The sequence below is a fragment of the Ovis aries genome, chromosome 2 (genome assembly GCF_016772045.2).
Source record: "Ovis aries strain OAR_USU_Benz2616 breed Rambouillet chromosome 2, ARS-UI_Ramb_v3.0, whole genome shotgun sequence".
Classification (NCBI taxonomy): domain Eukaryota; kingdom Metazoa; phylum Chordata; class Mammalia; order Artiodactyla; family Bovidae; genus Ovis; species Ovis aries.
The window spans coordinates 220703277-220720461 of record NC_056055.1 but is presented as its reverse complement, the minus strand read 5'-3'; the positions used below and the strand labels follow the sequence as shown (position 1 = coordinate 220720461).

The following is a 17185-nucleotide window of genomic DNA, read 5'->3' as shown; positions in this document are numbered from 1 at the left end:
GATTGCTGATTCCTAGAATGTCGACGTTCACCCTTGCCATCCCTTGTTTGACCACTTCCAATTTGCTTTGATTCATGGACCTGACATTTCAGGTTCCTATGCAATATTGCTCTTTACAGCATCGGATCTTGCTTCTATCACCAGTCACATCCACAGCTGGGTATTGTTTTTGCTTTGGCTCCATCCCTTCATTCTTTCTGGAGTTATTTCTCCACTGATCTCCAGTAGCATATTGGGCACCTAATGACCTGGGGAGTTCCTCTTTTGGTATTCTATCATTTTGCCTTTTCCTACTGTTCATGGGGTTCTCAGGGCAAGAATACTGAAGTGGCTTGCCATTCCCTTCTCCAGTGGACCACATTCTGTCACATTCTGCAAAAGCAGGAAGTCAAGAAACACCTGGAATAACAGACAAATTTGGCCTTGGAATGCAGAATGAAGCAGGGCAAAGACTAATAGAGTTTTGCCAAGAAAATGCATTGGTCATAGCAAACACCCTCTTCCAACAACACAAGAGAAGACTCTACACATGGACATCACCAGATGGTCAACACCGAAATCAGATTGATTATATTATCTGCAGTAAAAGACGGAGAAACCCTATACAGTCAACAAAAACGACCAGGAGTTGACTGTGGCTCAGATCATGAACTCCTTATTACCAAATTCAGACTCAAATTGAAGAAAGTAAGGAAAACCGCTAGACCATTCAGGTATGACCTCAATCAAATCCCTTTTGATTATACAGTGGAAGTCAGAAATAGATTTAAGGGCCTAGATCTCATAGATAGAGTGCCTGATGAACTATGGAATGAGGTTCGTGACATTGTACAGGAGACAGGGATCAAGACCATCCCCATGGAAAAGAAATGCAAAAAAGCAAAATGGCTGTCTGAGGAGGCCATACAAATAGCTGTGAAAAGAAGAGAGGCAAAAAGCAAAGGAGTAAAGGGAAGATATAAGCATCTGAATGCAGAGTTCCAAAGAATTGCAAAGAGAGATAAGAAAGCCTTCTTCAGTGATCAATGCAAAGAAATAGAGGAAAACAACAGAATGGGGAAGACTAGATATCTCTTCAAGAAAATTAGAGATACCAAGGGAACATTTCACGTGAAGATGGGCTCGATAAAGGAAAGAAATGGTATGGACCTAACAGAAGCAGAAGATATTAAGAAGAGGTGGCAAGAATACACAGAAGAACTGTACAAAAAAGATCTTCACAACCCAGATAATCATGATGATGTGATCACTAATCTAGAGCCAGACATCTTGGAATGTGAAGTCAAGTGGGCCTTAGAAAGCATCACTACAAACAAAGCTAGTGGAGGTGATGGAATTCCAGTTGAGCTGTTTCAAATCCTGAAAGATGATACTGTGAAAGTGCTGCACTCAATATGCCAGCAAATTTGGAAAACTCAGCAGTGGCCACAGGACTGGAAAAGGTCAGTATTCATTCCAATCCCAAAGAAAGGCAATGCCAAAGAATGCTCAAACTACCGCACAATTGCACTCATCTCACATGCTAGTAAAGTAATGCCCAAAATTCTCCAAGCCAGGCTTCAGCAATACGTGAACCGTGAACTCCCTGATGTTCAAGCTGGTTTTAGAAAAGGCAGAGGAACCAGGGATCAAAGGGCCAACATCCGCTGGATCATCAAAAAAGCAAGAGAGTTCCAGAAAAACATCTATTTTTGCTTGATTGACTATGCCAAAGCCTTTGACTGTGTGGATCACAAGAAACTGTGGAAAATTCTGAAAGAGATGGAATACCAGACCACCTAACCTGCCTCTTGAGAAATCTGTATGCAGGTCAGGAAGTAACAGTTAGAACTGGACATGGAACAACAGACTGGTTCCAAATAGGAAAAGGAGTATGTCAAGGCTGTATATTGTCACCCTGTTTATTTAACTTATATGCAGAGTACATCATGAGAAATGCTGGACTGGAAGAAACACAAGCTGGAATTAAGATTGCCGGGAGAAATATCAATCACCTCAGATATGCAGATGACACCACCCTTAAGGCAGAAAGTGAAGAGGAAATAAAAAGCCTCTTGATGAAAGTGAAAGAGGAGAGCGAAAAAGTTGGTTTAAAGCTCAACATTCAGAAAACGAAGATCACAGCATCCAGTCCCATCACTTCATGGGAAATAAATGGGAAACAGTGGAAACAGTGTCAGACTTTATTTTTGGGGGCTCCAAAATCACTGCAGATGGTGACTGCAGCCATGAAATTAAAAGACGCTTACTCCTTGGAAGAAAAGTTATGACCAACCTAGATAATATATTCAAAAGCAGAGACATTAATTCGCTGACTAACGCCCGTCTAGTCAAGGCTATGGTTTTTCCTGTGGTCATGTATGGATGTGAGAGTTGGATTGTGAAGAAGGCAGAGTGCCGAAGAACTGATGCTTTTGAACTGTGGTGTTGGAGAAGACTCTTGAGAGTCCCTTGGACTGCAAGGAGATCCAACCAGTCCATTCTGAAGGAGATCAGCCCTGGGATTTCTTTGGAAGGAATGATGCTAAAGCTGAAACTCCAGTACTTTGGCCACCTCATGTGAAGAGTTGACTCATTGGAAAAGACTCTGATGCTGGGAGGGATTGGGGACAGGAGGAGAAGGGGATGACAGAGAATGAGATGGCTGGATGGCATCACAGACTCGATGGACCTGAGTCTGAGTGAACTCCGCGAGATGGTGATGGACAGGGAGGCCTGGCATGCTGCAATTCATGGGGTCGCAAAGAGTCAGACACAACTTGAGCGACTGAACTGAACTGAACCGATGCACTGCTAAGTATGTATGCTGAATGGTTAATAAGCAAGATTTCATTTTCTCTCAAGGTTGAAAGGGAAGTATGATACATAAACCTCATTCCTTTCTCCCATCCAGCAACACACTCACATCTATCAGACACTCAAAGGTGATGAAAATTTTAAAAAGTACAAACATGTTTTAAACTATTGCTGTACTTAGGTGCTCAGTCATGCCTGACTCCTTGCAATCCCATGGGTTGTAGCCCACCAGGCTCCTCTGTCTGTGGGGATTCTCTAGGTAAGAATACTGAAGTGGGTTGCCATGGTCTCCTCCAGGGGGTCTTCCCAACCCAGGGATCAAACCCAGGTCTCCCACATTGCAGGGAATTCTTTACCATCTGAGCCACCAGAGAAGCCCTTTAAACTACTGAGAACAGTCTGTCCCCACCACTCATTTAATTTCCTCACCACTCACTCCCTTGCCTCTCATCATACTGCAAGGCTGGTCCCTCCTCCAGTTACGGGAATGGAAGTGATTGTGCTCTCTGGGGATTCTCAGAGGCATGGTATTGAAGTTGGTTTCCAGGGAGTAGCACAGCTCAGTCAGGCCTCTGCACCTGAGCCCTTGCACCAGAGGACCAGCCACAGCCAAACAGCTTAAGCAGGTGGCTGGTCTCATAGGAAGGCTGCTTCCTGTCCTCATCACAAGGTTTGTTTTGACATCTGCGCTAGGACATGGCACCCACAGAGGACAAGAGGGAGCTGGCTTCCAGGCTATCAGAAGAGATTGAACAGGACTGTCAAGCACCTCTCCTGTGGCCCTGACTTTGAAGTCCTTGCCATCGAGCAGCAATGCCTCAGGACTTTGCTATCCAGCTTTCTTCCCAACTGTCAACATGGTCTTCACATATCAGCGGTATGGCCTTAAACCCAGTCAGGCCTCTCAGGGCTTTTTCCAGGGTTCCCTTCCAACTCACCACAGAACTCCCAGAGCAGGGAATGGAGCAGGCTATCTTTCCAAAGCTCAAGAACAAAGGCAGAGAAAGCCTTGTTCACAGTCTGGGGTCAGACCATGAGCAGAGCTTCCTGCCTGATACACTAAAGGGAAAACCTGGGTATCAGAATCAAGGGACCAAGTGGCTTCTTGTTGGGCCCTGCTGGGACAAAAATAAACTGAAGTAAGAAGGGACTGTAGGGCTGGGGAGGGGGCCGAGAGGCAACCAGGAGGTGTCAAGTTAAGGAGGCGCATAGTTCAAGTGAAAATAAACTTTCTGGTCGAAACTCTCCCACCTTGGCTTCCCCCTGGGCGGCACTTCAGCCCAGGCAGGAGGAGAACTTCTGGTTTAGGTGTTCGCATTCTGGGAGATCTCCAATTCACGTGAACAACATTTACTAAACACTCACTACTGGCTGAGTCTTGGGGCAGGAGGTAGATCCAGTTCAGCATATGAGTTTAGCCAGGAGCCTGACTGGAAGGCCATGCTACAGGGGTGGCTGTTTCTGAAACCTGAGAGCCAGGCCACCAGAGTCTGCATGCCCCAGAGACCTGTGAGCCAGACCTCGATCACCAGAGTGAAGGGGGAACATCAGCTCCTCCACCCTTCTCTTGGGATTATCTGGGCTCCTTTACTGCAGCCATGAGAAATTCACAAAGTTCATAGAAGCTCTCACCTAAGAGCTAAAGAGGTAACATCCTTGAGAGGGAAGTCTAGAAAGCTGAACAAGTAGTGATGTGAGGTCAGAGCAGGAAGACCAAAGGCTACTGGCTGGGTGGGTACATGAAAGGAAAAATGGTCTGAGGTGGTGATGCCCCCAAAACAAGGACGATAGGAAACTGGTTCTGCATGTCATGATCTCTGTTTGCCCAAGTACTGAGGAAGTTCTGAAGGTTTCTGAAAGTGACTCCTCAGGATAGGGGTTGGGAAGGGGAGAGGGTGAGACCTGAGGAAATAAGGACCCTCAGGGGAACCTCTTCAATTATATAGAGAGCAAGGGAATTCAGGCCCAAATATGTTCGATATGCTTTCTCCTCTTGACCAAAACCACTGCACCAAAACAAACCACACATGGCTCTCTGAAGGTAGAAACCAAACCCTGCTTTATAAGGCTGAGTAGCCATCATTAGCTTCTCTGCTGAGATATAAGGTGCCAGCCAGTGAACCTGTCTCACCTTCTCCCCCTCCCAACCACCCCTCCAGCCCGCCAAATACCCATCTCTACAATTCAACCACTTCAAAAAATACTCTGAGGAGGGGCAGAGTGGAGGGGGTAGGGGCTCAGGCTGGCCGGCCGGCCGGTTCCCGTGAGGTAGCTGACGCTGGTATGCCTGGGCAGGCTAATGGAGAGAGGCCTGTCACAGGCTCACAGCAGCCAGGAGGGAGCCACCAGCTGACTGGGAGCTGGTGGAAGCGGAGAGTCTTGAAGTCTGCCCAGAGTACTTGATCACAGGTAACAACTGGGTGGAGAGGCTGGGCTCTTTGCTGGTGTCCTCACTGTCCTCTGAGGAACTGAGTTTCCTGGGAGGAGGGGAAAGGCCAGCTTGTGTCTTCTTCAGCTTGGGCATGGTCCCATCTTCAGACAGCGGTATATTTTGCTCGGTGGAGCCATGTTTTCTGAAGGGAACAGGAGGAAAGAAATGGCTGAGACTCTGTGTAACTGAGACTTTAACCCACAGTCTGCTCCCTTTGGAGTACAGAGCAGGCATTCACAGTATTCATTGCAGTATGGCTGAAAATGGCTGCTTCTGGGGATGAGTCTGTGCTCCAGCTCAGCTTTACGAGGCATACCAAAAGCCACCTGGAAGAGGAGGCTGTGACAGAGTATTCTGATAGTCCCACCAACCCCCAACTGGAGAATACTGATCTCATCAGAATCTGGGAAGAGAGGAAGGAAGGAAACTCCCTGAATTCACCCCCAGCACCCTTCCCTTGTCCAGGCAGCACTCACCTCAGCTTGACAGTCTCCTGCTTGGAGAAAGCACTGAGTGTCACATCAGCCTTTGGGACAGTCAGAACTGAGGCCGGGAGAGTCCACTGGAAGCAAAGGAAGCAATGACACCAAAAGGGCTAGGTCAAGATCAGGGGAGAATCTGGGTCTTGGGCCTCTTTCCCAGCTCCACCTTGGAGTGACTAAAGGGCGACCCTGCCAGAATGGGCCCATGTTGGGGAGAGTAAGTCTTGGCCCCCTCCTGATTCAGACAAGAAGGTGAGGCTACAAAGCACTTTTGATTCTTGAAAGAAAGGTATCCAGGGAATGCCGGAGGCAAGTATCCCTTGAAAGGGAAGGGTCCTGAGACACAGAGGCCTGCGGAACCCTAGGAAGAAGTGAGAGGGTCTGGACCCGCACCCAACCCAGGCTGAACGCTTAGGGCAGGAGAGGGAGGAGCTGAGGCAGGGCCGTCCCCTGTATCCTGGCAGCATCACTCACCACTGGAGCAGAGTCAGAGATGGCTCCTGTGTGGAACCCTTTGTAGCACCAGCTCCGAAGCAGATCTACTCCTAGGATGAGATTAACAAGGGTGGGACTCAAGAGGATGGAATCGGAATCGTACTTCCCTGGTGGTCCAGTGACTAAGAATCTGCCTGTTGATGCAGGAGACACAGGTTTGAACCCCAGTTTGGGAAGCTCCCACATACTGTGGGACAACTAAGCCCATGCATCACAACTACTGAGCCTAGGCCCTAGAGCCTGCTTGTCACAAAACTAGAGAAACTCCATCCACAGCAGTGAAGACCCAGTGTAGCCAAAATAATTAATTAATAAAAGAGTCATCTTAAAACAAAAAAAAAGGTGGAATCAACTGGCCTATTCTTGCCAGAGGCCTGTTTCTTGGTCTACTGGGATTTAATCTTTCATTAAACATGGCCTCCTGGGGGCAGGGAAGACACATCACCTTTGAGCTTGTTGCCATGGTACTTCTGTTCCCACTGGGTGGTGAGAATGTTGAAATATCGTGGCTGCTCAAAAAAGCGGAGATAGCGAGAAGAGATTCGAGATGGGAAAATGCGTTCGAATTGACCACGGCGAGAAAACTCATCCTCCATCTCGACTAGAACCCGAACATCATCTGGTGTCAGGACATCCAGCACAGATGCGTAGAAGTCCTACGGCCCAAAGACCGGGGGTGGGGTGGGGGGCGGGGAGAAAGGAGCGGCAAAGCACGTAAGCCAGAGGCAGAGAATGAAGAAACTGGGGGTGGGGAGCACGGCTTCAGGGTCCTAAGGCTCCGGGACTTTCCAAAGACCACTTAAGGCAGGCTGAGATGGCTAGCTTTGGACCTCATCTATTCCCAAATCTATTGAGCTTATTCAGAAGATGAAGAGATTCTTGGCAGGGGTGAGGAGAGCCAGGGGGCAAGACGTTAAATGATTTGTTGGATGAAGTCAAGATCAGAATCCAGCAACTCAGATCTGGCCACAGCCTTATGTCTGCCATCCTTCTGTCAGACTCCCTTATCTGCTCTGAGAAAGTTAAGCCTTCCAGGAGCTCAGTGCCCCTCTGGGAAAGAAACCCAAAGGGTCAACAGCTCTACAAGAAGGGTGGACTGGTATAGTATTTTGCTAAGAACACTGGTTGTCGAACAAATACTAAAGGCCATCAGCTCTCTCCTCTAATTGCCATTTCCCTCTTCAGGGGATCTTCCTGACCTATGGATCAAACGCAGGTCTCCCACATTGTAGGCAGACGCTTTACCATCTGAGCCACCAAGGTAGTCCCCTCTAGTGACAAACATGCCAGCAAATCCCCGCACGTGGGTATGTAAGAAATCCTGCCTGAGAGGGATGAAGAGCTGTTTGCCTCGGGGCTCCATGGGTTTAACGAGGGAAGCTTTCTGCTGGCACTGTGGTAAAGGCAGTCTCCTACCTGATCAGGAATTTTCTGGGTCAGGTAATAGGCTTTCTTCATCTTCTGTGCAGTGAAGTACTCTGGGGCCACTCGACATCTGTCCCTGGGAGAGCTGGGCAGGCTAAGGCAGGGGGAGGGAAGGGGGCAAGGGGTAAAGTCAGAAGCTTCACATCCTGAGGACATGTATAGAGAAGGTTCAGCCTAGAAAGACATCCTCCTCAGGAGAAGAGAAAGAGGATGGACAGAAGTTTGTTACTGGAGTAGATCAGACTGCAGTGCACTACACTCAAATAGCCCAAGAGTCAAAGATCAAGAACCACGAAAGAACTAAAAGGGTACCAAGCATCCTCTTTAAGATGTATTTAAATGGAAAGAAAAAAAAAAAAGACCATGGAATAATCACTGTATACTTCAGTGTAGTTTAACTGAGCAAACACTTACTAAATACCCAGCTTGGCCCTACTGGCTGTATGATCCTGGATAAGCTCCCTGACGCCCTGCCCCTTACTTCACATTACTACAATTACTACTGACAGACACAAAGACAGCCTCCAAGGAGCTCACGGGGTGGCCTGGGATCAAACAACAACTACAGCACAGAGCCAAGTCTAAAACTATAAGGTACAATGCGGAAAACAAGTCTTGTTGCTACAAACTAGGATTTGAAGCCCAGCTCTATAGCTCTGCAGATGAATGACCTTGGATGGGTCACTTAATCCCAGTGATTTTTCAGTTTCCTCATCTGTAAACTGAGGATACTAATACCAACTTCATGGGCTACTTTGGAGAGAAACTTTAGGCTTTTCTGTACACAAAGGAGATAACAACTAAATATTAGCTCCCTTTCCTCAAGTGTGGTTCTGAGTGTTTTGAGGGTGTGGAGGAGAGCACACATTGAGCTGGTTTCATGTAGAGGTTGCCTTCAGCTAGGCTTGGATGGATGGGTAAGGTCAAAACAGGGAGGTCTTGCTGAGTAGAATTTCAGGAGGAAGGAACCCCACGAGCAGAGGAGGGGACACCATAGGGGAACAATGAGAGGCAGCACACAATTCAGAGAGGAGACTGGACTAACTAATCCTTAAGGATCCTTCCAACCCTGAGGTTCTAAGAGTGATCCAGTTTGTCAGAGCACATGAGCTGGGAAGAGGAGTAAAGGGAGGGGTGCCTGGGAAAAACCGGCTAGGGCCTTGACTGCTTGAGGAATTTAAAGCTGGTTCCTAGGCCCTGTAGGGATTCCCCGGCAGGGGAGCAATTAACCAAACATGCCTTTAGGAACACTGACATGGCAGTGGTGTGTGGATATATTGCAGTGGGAGATGGAGCAGCAAGGGAGACCAAGTAGGAGGGAACACCCAGACGCCATCCCTTCCCAGAGTCAGACAAGCAAGGAGGCTGACCTGGTGGTGGAGCTGCTGGAGCTGCTGGAGCTGGAAGCAATATCATCTGCATTGGGCAGAACAAAGCCTGCCAGGTTCAGAAGGTCACGGATCATCTGGCCTTTGATGCTGATGTCCAGCGGAGAGTTGGAGTGGAGGCTTTGAGGAAAACATGCAAAGAGTGCTACAAGCACAGACACTAAAACTGTTTCCAGTCCACCTGTTTCCAGACACTAAAACTGACATGTCCAAGTCAACACCAGCCACATTTACATCCAAACTCATGACCATCGTGGGGGTCTTCCTGCCCCACAGATAGTGAATAATAACCTCACTCAGGGAGGCTCCTGCCTGTGACTTTGGTTTGCTAGAGGAAAAGCATGCAGTAGGTATCAAGTTTAAAAGAGCAACTTTTAACAGCCTGTCTCCAATATCAGAAAACCTTGAGATGATGGCAAGAACAAACAAACAGTAAATGGTAAACTAACTATGAAGGGATTTAGGGAAGGAAAGGTCTTCCCCAAATCAGCAAGACTGGAGCAGAAATAGGACCAGGAGGCCAAGAAAAGGCTCCTATTGTGTGCCCTGAGAACACCTACCTGGGGGAGATGTTCACTTCTAGAACCCAGGGCTTGAGTTTCTCATCCAGCATGACATCGAAACCAAAGAGCTCGTGGCAGCTGTAAGGCCGCCTCACGTACATCTTCAGCAGGCTGGTCACATAGGGTTCTGACCTGGTCCCAGGGAAGATAAAGTATTCAGTTCAGCTCCTCCCAAAGACCCTGCCTAGAGCTGCCTAGGCCCATGGAGTGGCTCAGAGATGGGAAAAAAGAAGCCACCCAAGAAAAGCAGCTCTAGAGATGCCTGCGACCTGGAGCCAGCTTCTGGGGATGCAGTTCAGTAGAGCAGGATTTAAGTCTTCTCTATTCCTTCCTAAACCCTGTCCTCAGAAACGGAAACACAGCATGGTCTACAGTCTAGAGAACAGCAGTGTGGAGGCCCACAAGAAAAAGAGGATTTGGTGGCAGGCCCCACACCCAGGGTAGCAGTGTGACTCACGAGATGATGGTTTTGACAACAACATCCTTTATCTTCTCCCAGATGGCATCACTGTTGACTCCCTTCTGGCTCAGGTAGCTCCATAAAGCCTTCAGTGCCCTGTGAGGCAGGGGAGAAGAAGGGAGTATTTAGGGTTAGAATCTATGAATGATCAGCCAAGAGGAAGAAAAAGGAGTAAGAGGCCCAAAGGTATCTTCTTCATATGTCTTCTTTTTATGTTTTGAATTAGGACAGAGAGGAGTTTGGATACAAACACACCAATTCTGAATTGCCAAGTATTTATATAATCTCTGGGTCTTATATTACTCCTCCATTCACCACTCCCCTGTAACCTCCCCAAACCCTAGAACCCTGTATTCCTCCAGGCCTCCACTTGATGGGGACACTGTCTAGGTACCATTTGTGGCCCTGGCAGGCTGTTTCATCTTCATTGGCCTGGTACTCAGCATTCTTTTTATTGACACTGTAGTTGGTCAGATGCATGAATTTGTTGCCAAGGCTCTTCATGGAAGGGGAATACCTGCAAGTGAGAGGAAAGGCAGAGGGGAGATGGAGATACAGCAGATGGATAATGGTCCAAACATTTCTCCAGATCCTGAGCAGGTAAGTGGATAGATCTTTGTGGATGCAAAAGAGTCTGAGAAGCACATCTGCTGGTAAGGTTTCTAGAACACTACAGCTAAACTTATCTCCTATTTTATCCCACCTCAGTCTGTAGAAAGACCCTCCCTGTTTAGTGATGTAGAGAACCCCCTTATTTCCCATTCTGCAGGTAATACTGTGATTTATAATAATAAATATGTATATATTGGACCCTGCCCCCACTCCCAGACACAGAGCTCCTGAAATCTTTGTAGATTTCTAAGTGATACAAGTACAAGGGGCAACTTTGTTCTCAGATTTGGTGTTTTGACCCCAGTTCCTGACACAGGGGACAGGTTTCCTGCTGAAACCCTTATAATTTCCTGGGTAATAGGAGCATCTTTTGTTCTAACGAGGCGACACTGGGTGAGCTCCTGATGGCTCCTGGATGATAGCCAGTCACTAGAAAGGCCAAGACATAATTAGATGCTTGGAATTTTCAGCTCCCCCCACCCAACTCCCATTATCTTAAAAAAGGGAGAAGGGCTGAAAATGGAGCTAATGATCAATCAAGCCTAAGTGCTGAAGCCTCTGTAAAAATTCCCCAAATATGAGCGCTTCCAGGTAGGTGAACCTGTGGAGATGCTGGGAGAGCGGCCCTCCCAGAAAGGGCATGGAAGCTTGGTGCCTCTCCTCACACACCTTGCCCCGTGCAACTCTTCCATCCCCCTGTTCTGTATCCTTTATCACATCCACTTTTCATAAATCAATAAGTATAAGCAAAGTGTTTTCTTGAGTTCTGTGAGCTGCTCTAGAAAATTAACCAAACTGATACCCCCAGCCCTGAGGAGGGGGTCACGGGAATCTCTGATCTATAGCCCACTGGTGAGACGCACAGGCAGCCACCCGCACTTGTGACTGGCATCACAAATGGTGGAGGGAGGTGCAGGTTGGCGAGACTCAGCCTTTGACCCATGGGATCTGATGATGTCCCCAGATAGACATGTCAGAATTGAGTTCAACTGCAGGACAGCCAGTTGGTTTTGTATAGAAATGCTTTGTTTGAGGAGAAAAAAACCCACCATCTGGTTATAGGTGGTGTCAGAAGTGTTTGATGTACAATTAAAGCTATCACACAGGAGAAAAGGAAGACAAGGTTTTCCCAAAGGCACTCCACCTTCTCCTTTGCTAACAAAAACTACCAAAACATTGGCTATTTTCCTGTTTGGTGTCCTTCAGCTTCCCTCCCTGGAGGGAAAGCAAATTCCCTAGGCTGTCAGGGTGAGCCCCCACCACCACCACATACTTGCAACTGGCAAAGCGGACGAGCCCATCTGAAAAGAGGTAAATCCGTAGAGGATCGTAGGAGGTGACGTAAACATAGATCCGTAGATCGAACTTGCTGCCACTGATGAGGTAGGGTTTGTGGAGATACCTACACAGAGAAAGGCCAGCTTCAGGGACAGGACAGATGAGACAGGGCTTGGTAGGTGACTGAGCCACGGCAAAAGCCAGCTAATGGTCCCAGGATGAAGACCTTTAAAGAGTGGGCTGAGGAAGGTCTTTGGCTGGGAGGACAAAGGACAAAAAAACGTGGTGAAAAGGGGCCCTCCGAGGCTGAGGAGGTGGGAAGCAGGGAGCGGGGTCTCAGCTGGAGACGGGCTCACCTCTGTACCAGAAGGGGCCTCCTCTTGGGGAGCTGACTCCATTTGTGAATGACCTGGATGCCGATTCCTCGAGCAGACGCTGGCTAGAGGTCGAGTGGAGAAGAGAGGAGAGGATTTGTCTACCTGGCCCGATACTCTGGCGCTCCCACTCAGGCCCTGCCTGCCACCCACCAGGACCACTCACTGGTTTAACAATCCACTTCTGGCGGCTGCTGCTCTCCCAGGCTTTGCGCAAGAGCTTGGCATCCTGGGGCAGGATGAAGGACTGGGGGAAGAAACTGAACTCCTTCTTGCCAAAACGGCTCTGCATGCGGGACAGGTTCCGCCACAGTCGGTCCTTGCGCCCAATCTGGAATGAACCTGGGAAGTGGTTTAGCTGCAAAGGGGACAGAGGGTGGGAGCAGGGAGAGACAGGGCCATGTGAGACCACAAGGAAGACAGCAAGACTCACTACACCATTCCAATATTCTAAGCTCCTGTTCCATCTGACTGTCACTGTCTAAAGGTCCTTAAGTATCCCGTGCTGAGCATCCGCCAAAAAAATGATTAAAACACAAACATAACACAACACAACGTAGTGCCCTTTAGTTCATGATGTAAAAGAGTAACTAAGACAGACATAACATTCACCGTAAAAGTAAAGAAAAACCTGTTAAGTCTTTTTCCATGCCTCTAGGACAAAGAAAAGCACCTGGCTTTCCTGGGGAAAAGGGACTGACTATTCATTCCAAATGAGAGCTCTTTACACATATTCAGCTTGGACAAACAGAGGCAATGTACAGTGGTTAGAGGAAAAAATGATAAACTGAAAACAGACACTGTGTCTCAAGATACACCAGAGAAAAAGTGTCTTAGATGCTGTATCTGTCCAAGATACTGTAGCTGACCTACTAGGTGTGCACGATCCACTGGGGGCTCACACAGCACCCACCTCCCATACTTTCTCCACCCTCTGAGCCCTCCTGACTTCTCTATGGTCATCCTTCTCTTCCCTACTTCTACTACCAACTTTTCCTTGCCCAAGTCCAGGGGAAGAGCAGCTCAGAAAAGGCCCCTACCTTCTGATGCTCCTGAATGGATCGGAAGCTAGGAGACTTCATGTGGTGACCCCAGCAGCCCAGCCAGTCATCATTCCCTATAGAAGGCACATCAGGAAGTCAGTCTTGCTAGCAGCTCGGTCCCTGGGACAGAGAGTGGCTCAGAGGCCCCAGAAATACCACCAGAGCCTGGGCATAGCTCCCAGCCCCGGTTTTCTAAGAGTTGCCATGGAGCTGTCTTACATGAGGCCCTGGGGTCAGGACTAGAACAATGGCTCTCTGTCTTCCAATTTTGAGGAACAGGCTCCAGGCAGAGGGATTTCAGACCTATGTCCTCTTATGAAGTTGGAAACTTCAGGACAGGGTCCTCACACAGCAGGAGCTAATCTAGGGGTTCCCTCCTGCCCAGGGCCCATCTGCTGGGGCAGAGGACAGGCTTGAAGTAAGGCAAGTGACTCACTCTTGCTGATCTTGAAGTGGGAACGTCCAATGGTCTGCTTGACAATGTTGGGGGTCACTGTGCTCATCTTCCACCGGAGCAGCTTCCTCTGCTCCCAAGGAAGTTTCTCCACTGGGGAAAACAGGGGGCAGTAGGGGGGGTGGGGCGGGGAGGGTGTGGAGAAGAGCAGGAGAATCATGGTGAGTAGAGGTAAGAGGTGGCACTGTTGCTCAACATACCCTGTAGGCAAGTCAGTAAGTCTTATTCCACGTCAGAGTTTCAAAGGAGCACACTTTGGGGAAGAAAGGGGACTGCACAGGAATGAGGAACACAGAGAGGAGAGGAGGATGAAAAGGGGAGAGATACAAGGTTAAAGGTCAAGAGTGAAGCATGAGGTTACGGGGCCGAGAGGGTCAGCTAAAGGATGGACCAGATAAAGATCCCCTCATCAGCCTGGTGGACCAGGTGGGTGACCAAGCACCAACACAGCCATTCTGGAAAGGCCCTTCCACCCTACTGCCAGCTCCACTAGCATCCTTCTCCCGGGGGCTGTTCCAGGTAGATGCACGGCCAGGCTTACCTCTCTCATCTGGAGTGCCAAAATAGATGGTAGGGGGCACGTTGGGAAAGAGACTGTAGATGAGGGCTGGTCGAACAACTTTCTCATTGGAAAGGGGTTTGGTCAGAAACTCCATGCAGTTCCTAAGAAGAAAAACAGCCATGTGGTAGAGAAAGGCAAAGCCACAACCTTGAGTGCTGTTACTCTTACACATCGTTTCTTTCAGGGTGCTATCTTCTACACTGCGATTCTACAGAGACAAGTGCTCAATAATTACTTTGCAAATATTAATCCATGCTAAGGCTAACCTATACACAATCACACCATAAATGTCACCTAAAGACAAAGTTTTCCAATACTGCATTCTATGATACAACTAAAATTTCCTGTGACGAGCTATAGGCTGGGGAGGTCCCTGAAAAGAGTGGCTCTGAGAGCAAGTAAGGAGTTTAAGTGGATGTCAGTAGAGGAATATGCTACGCTAAGACAAAGAGAAATAGGTGAGGAGACAAAAAGAATGATGTGGATTAAAAAAAAGAGGAGGAAAAGCAGAAAAGACAGAAAGAACCAAGAGGTAAAGAGGTTTTTAAAAAGAAAAAGGGAAAAAAGCAACAGAAAGAAAAGAAGCAGTGCTACTTCTAACTCATTTTATATTTATCTGAAGATATATGGATGATTAATGCTCTTCTCTGTTTTGAAAACAGAGACATCAGACATTCGTAACATCAGACTTTTATGTAACACTGTGGTAGTAAGACAGGTCTGGGAATCTGGAGCAGTAGGCCATGGGGTCCCTACTGTCAATAAAGTCTTGATCAAGACTAGCTCAAGGAGTCTCAAAATAGGAAGACCTAGACTATCTATTGGATACAAGCTGACAGACCCAGACAATTTCTTCAGATAACATTGAAAATGGAGAGGATAGTTATGACCCTTTATATCAGGCTGATGTGATCCACAAATATTTATTATTTAAGATTAATTTTCAGTTTATAAAGAGATACTCTACCTGTTATTTTTCAGCACAACAGAAATAGGTACTGTACATAAAACACCTCAGTGTTTCAAACCTGAGAAATTTTTAATGAATTTTATTGGGTTGAGTTAAATATTAATTCCAATTAATTAAATAAGTCCAATTAATTCAACTCTATTTCTCATTTCCAAAATTTTTTACTTTAAAGACTTTCCATTTACTGAATATTAGAATTTAAGATTGTTGAAAATCAAAAACAATGAGTTCATATTTAAAAACAAAGACAAGCAGGAATATAAAATGGTATAGCCACTCTGGAAAATAGCTTTGGCAGTTTCTTAAAAAATTAAATGTGCAATTACCATAGAACCCAGCATTTATCTCAGAGACATAAAGACTTAAGGTTCATTCAAAAATATGTACACAATGAGCAGCTTTATCTGTATAGTCAAAAACTGGAAACAAAATATTCTTCAGCAGGTGGCTGGTTAAACAAACTGTGGTCCATCCATATCATGGGCCACTACTCAGCAATATAAAGGAATGAACCATGGATACGTGTAACAACTTGGATCAATCTGTACAGAATATGCTGAGTGAAAAAAGCCAATCCCCAAAGGCTACATATGGCTATCATTCCATTTAATAACATTCCTGGAACAACAAAACTATTGGTTATGAAGGGTTAAGAAGGGGATGAGAGTAGGAGGAAAGTAGGCGCGGCTCTCAGGGCAACAGGAGGCATTCTTGCAGTGACAGAAATGTTCACATCTTCACTAAGTTAATGTCTTGGTTACATTATATTGTATTATGGCTGTGTAAGATGTTACCATGGGGGACACTGGGTAAAGAATTCAGGGAATCTCTGTATTATTTCTTAAAACTGCATGAAAATCTATAAATGTTTCAAAATCAAAAGTTTAATTAAAAAAAAAAGAAAATCTTTGTTAGCTGCCTCTCAAGAGTACTGAACTTAACCTCAAAAGGCATGACTTTTGGTCTAGCAGTGCTAAAAACCTTGACCTTGCAAATAGTTACTTAATTTCCCTGTTCCTCAATTTTCATATCTGAAAAAACAGAGGCTGAACTTGACCAATGCTATCTCTAAATTCACATGATTCTTAGAAAAAGAATATTCAACAGGAAAAGTAATATACTATTGCTGGACAGAGGAAACAGGTAGTGTTTTCAATTATTTTTCTGTGACTGCAAAATTTTCTATAATAAATAAATAAATCTTTCATAATTGGGAAAAAATAAGACTTCAGCAATCCAAAAAGATGCCTGATTTCAGTTAAAATGCAAAATGGTTTAAAATTCTTCAACCTCCATTTGCTTGACCTCATGTTTTAAGCCTCATATAGACTGTACATTCTGTAGAAATTAATTAATGAACACAGAATTAACAAACACCTTTTGTGAATTTTATCTTAAAAATCAGAAAGGTTAAACAAAGGGCTGTGCAGCTGTCTTGAACTAGGCCTGAAGACAAACCTAGAAGTGTGGAAAAGAGGCTCCACGTCAATTAAATGTTAAATGTGTTTCTCTTTGAGCGAGTGTAAGTCCTTGGTCAGCATCTAATATATATGGCCAGAAGTAGATTTGCTTATCTGAAAGAGCAATGGGTTAGGCTTAAAGTAACAGAATTTATGCACCAGATTCAGGATACCTATGACAGGATTTCTACCAACCTTCACAGAAAGTCCCTATTCTGTCTCTCCATTTTCTAAACAATTCTCTCTACCTTGCTGGTTTGGAACTCTAAAACTGGGACAGGTGCAGCCACCATCACAGTCAGAGATGCAGCCTGCCTCGTCCATACTAATCTTAGATGAGAATAACTCTTCCTCTTAGCTTCATCTAAGGCAGAGCCAACACAAAGGAAAGC

General features: G+C 46.4%; 1 protein-coding gene across 7 annotated transcripts in view; it reads right to left on the bottom strand.

Annotated features, from left to right (window-relative positions):
• Window positions 1-4838: 4838 nt before the first annotated feature.
• Window positions 4839-17185, bottom strand: part of TTLL4 (tubulin tyrosine ligase like 4) — a 33109-nt gene continuing 20762 nt past the window's right edge. For 3 of the 7 annotated variants that reach the window (XM_042244252.1, XM_042244251.1, XM_042244253.1), the window contains 15 exons: window positions 14343-14464; window positions 13784-13894; window positions 13345-13421; window positions 12471-12662; window positions 12287-12369; window positions 11926-12054; window positions 10435-10557; window positions 10038-10136; window positions 9578-9712; window positions 9000-9137; window positions 7621-7723; window positions 6650-6860; window positions 6184-6338; window positions 5704-5789; window positions 4839-5369 (listed from right to left, as the gene is read on the bottom strand). In XM_042244252.1, the coding sequence (XP_042100186.1) occupies window positions 5111-5369; window positions 5704-5789; window positions 6184-6338; window positions 6650-6860; window positions 7621-7723; window positions 9000-9137; window positions 9578-9712; window positions 10038-10136; window positions 10435-10557; window positions 11926-12054; window positions 12287-12369; window positions 12471-12662; window positions 13345-13421; window positions 13784-13894; window positions 14343-14464 (2023 nt within the window). In that variant the 3' untranslated portion in view covers window positions 4839-5110. Of the gene's footprint in view, window positions 5370-5703; window positions 5790-6183; window positions 6339-6649; window positions 6861-7620; window positions 7724-8999; window positions 9138-9577; window positions 9713-10037; window positions 10137-10434; window positions 10558-11925; window positions 12055-12286; window positions 12370-12470; window positions 12663-13344; window positions 13422-13783; window positions 13895-14342; window positions 14465-17185 lie in introns of those variants that run through there. The other 4 variants (XM_060411309.1, XM_027965194.2, XM_060411310.1 and 1 more) reach the window with 2 other exon arrangements.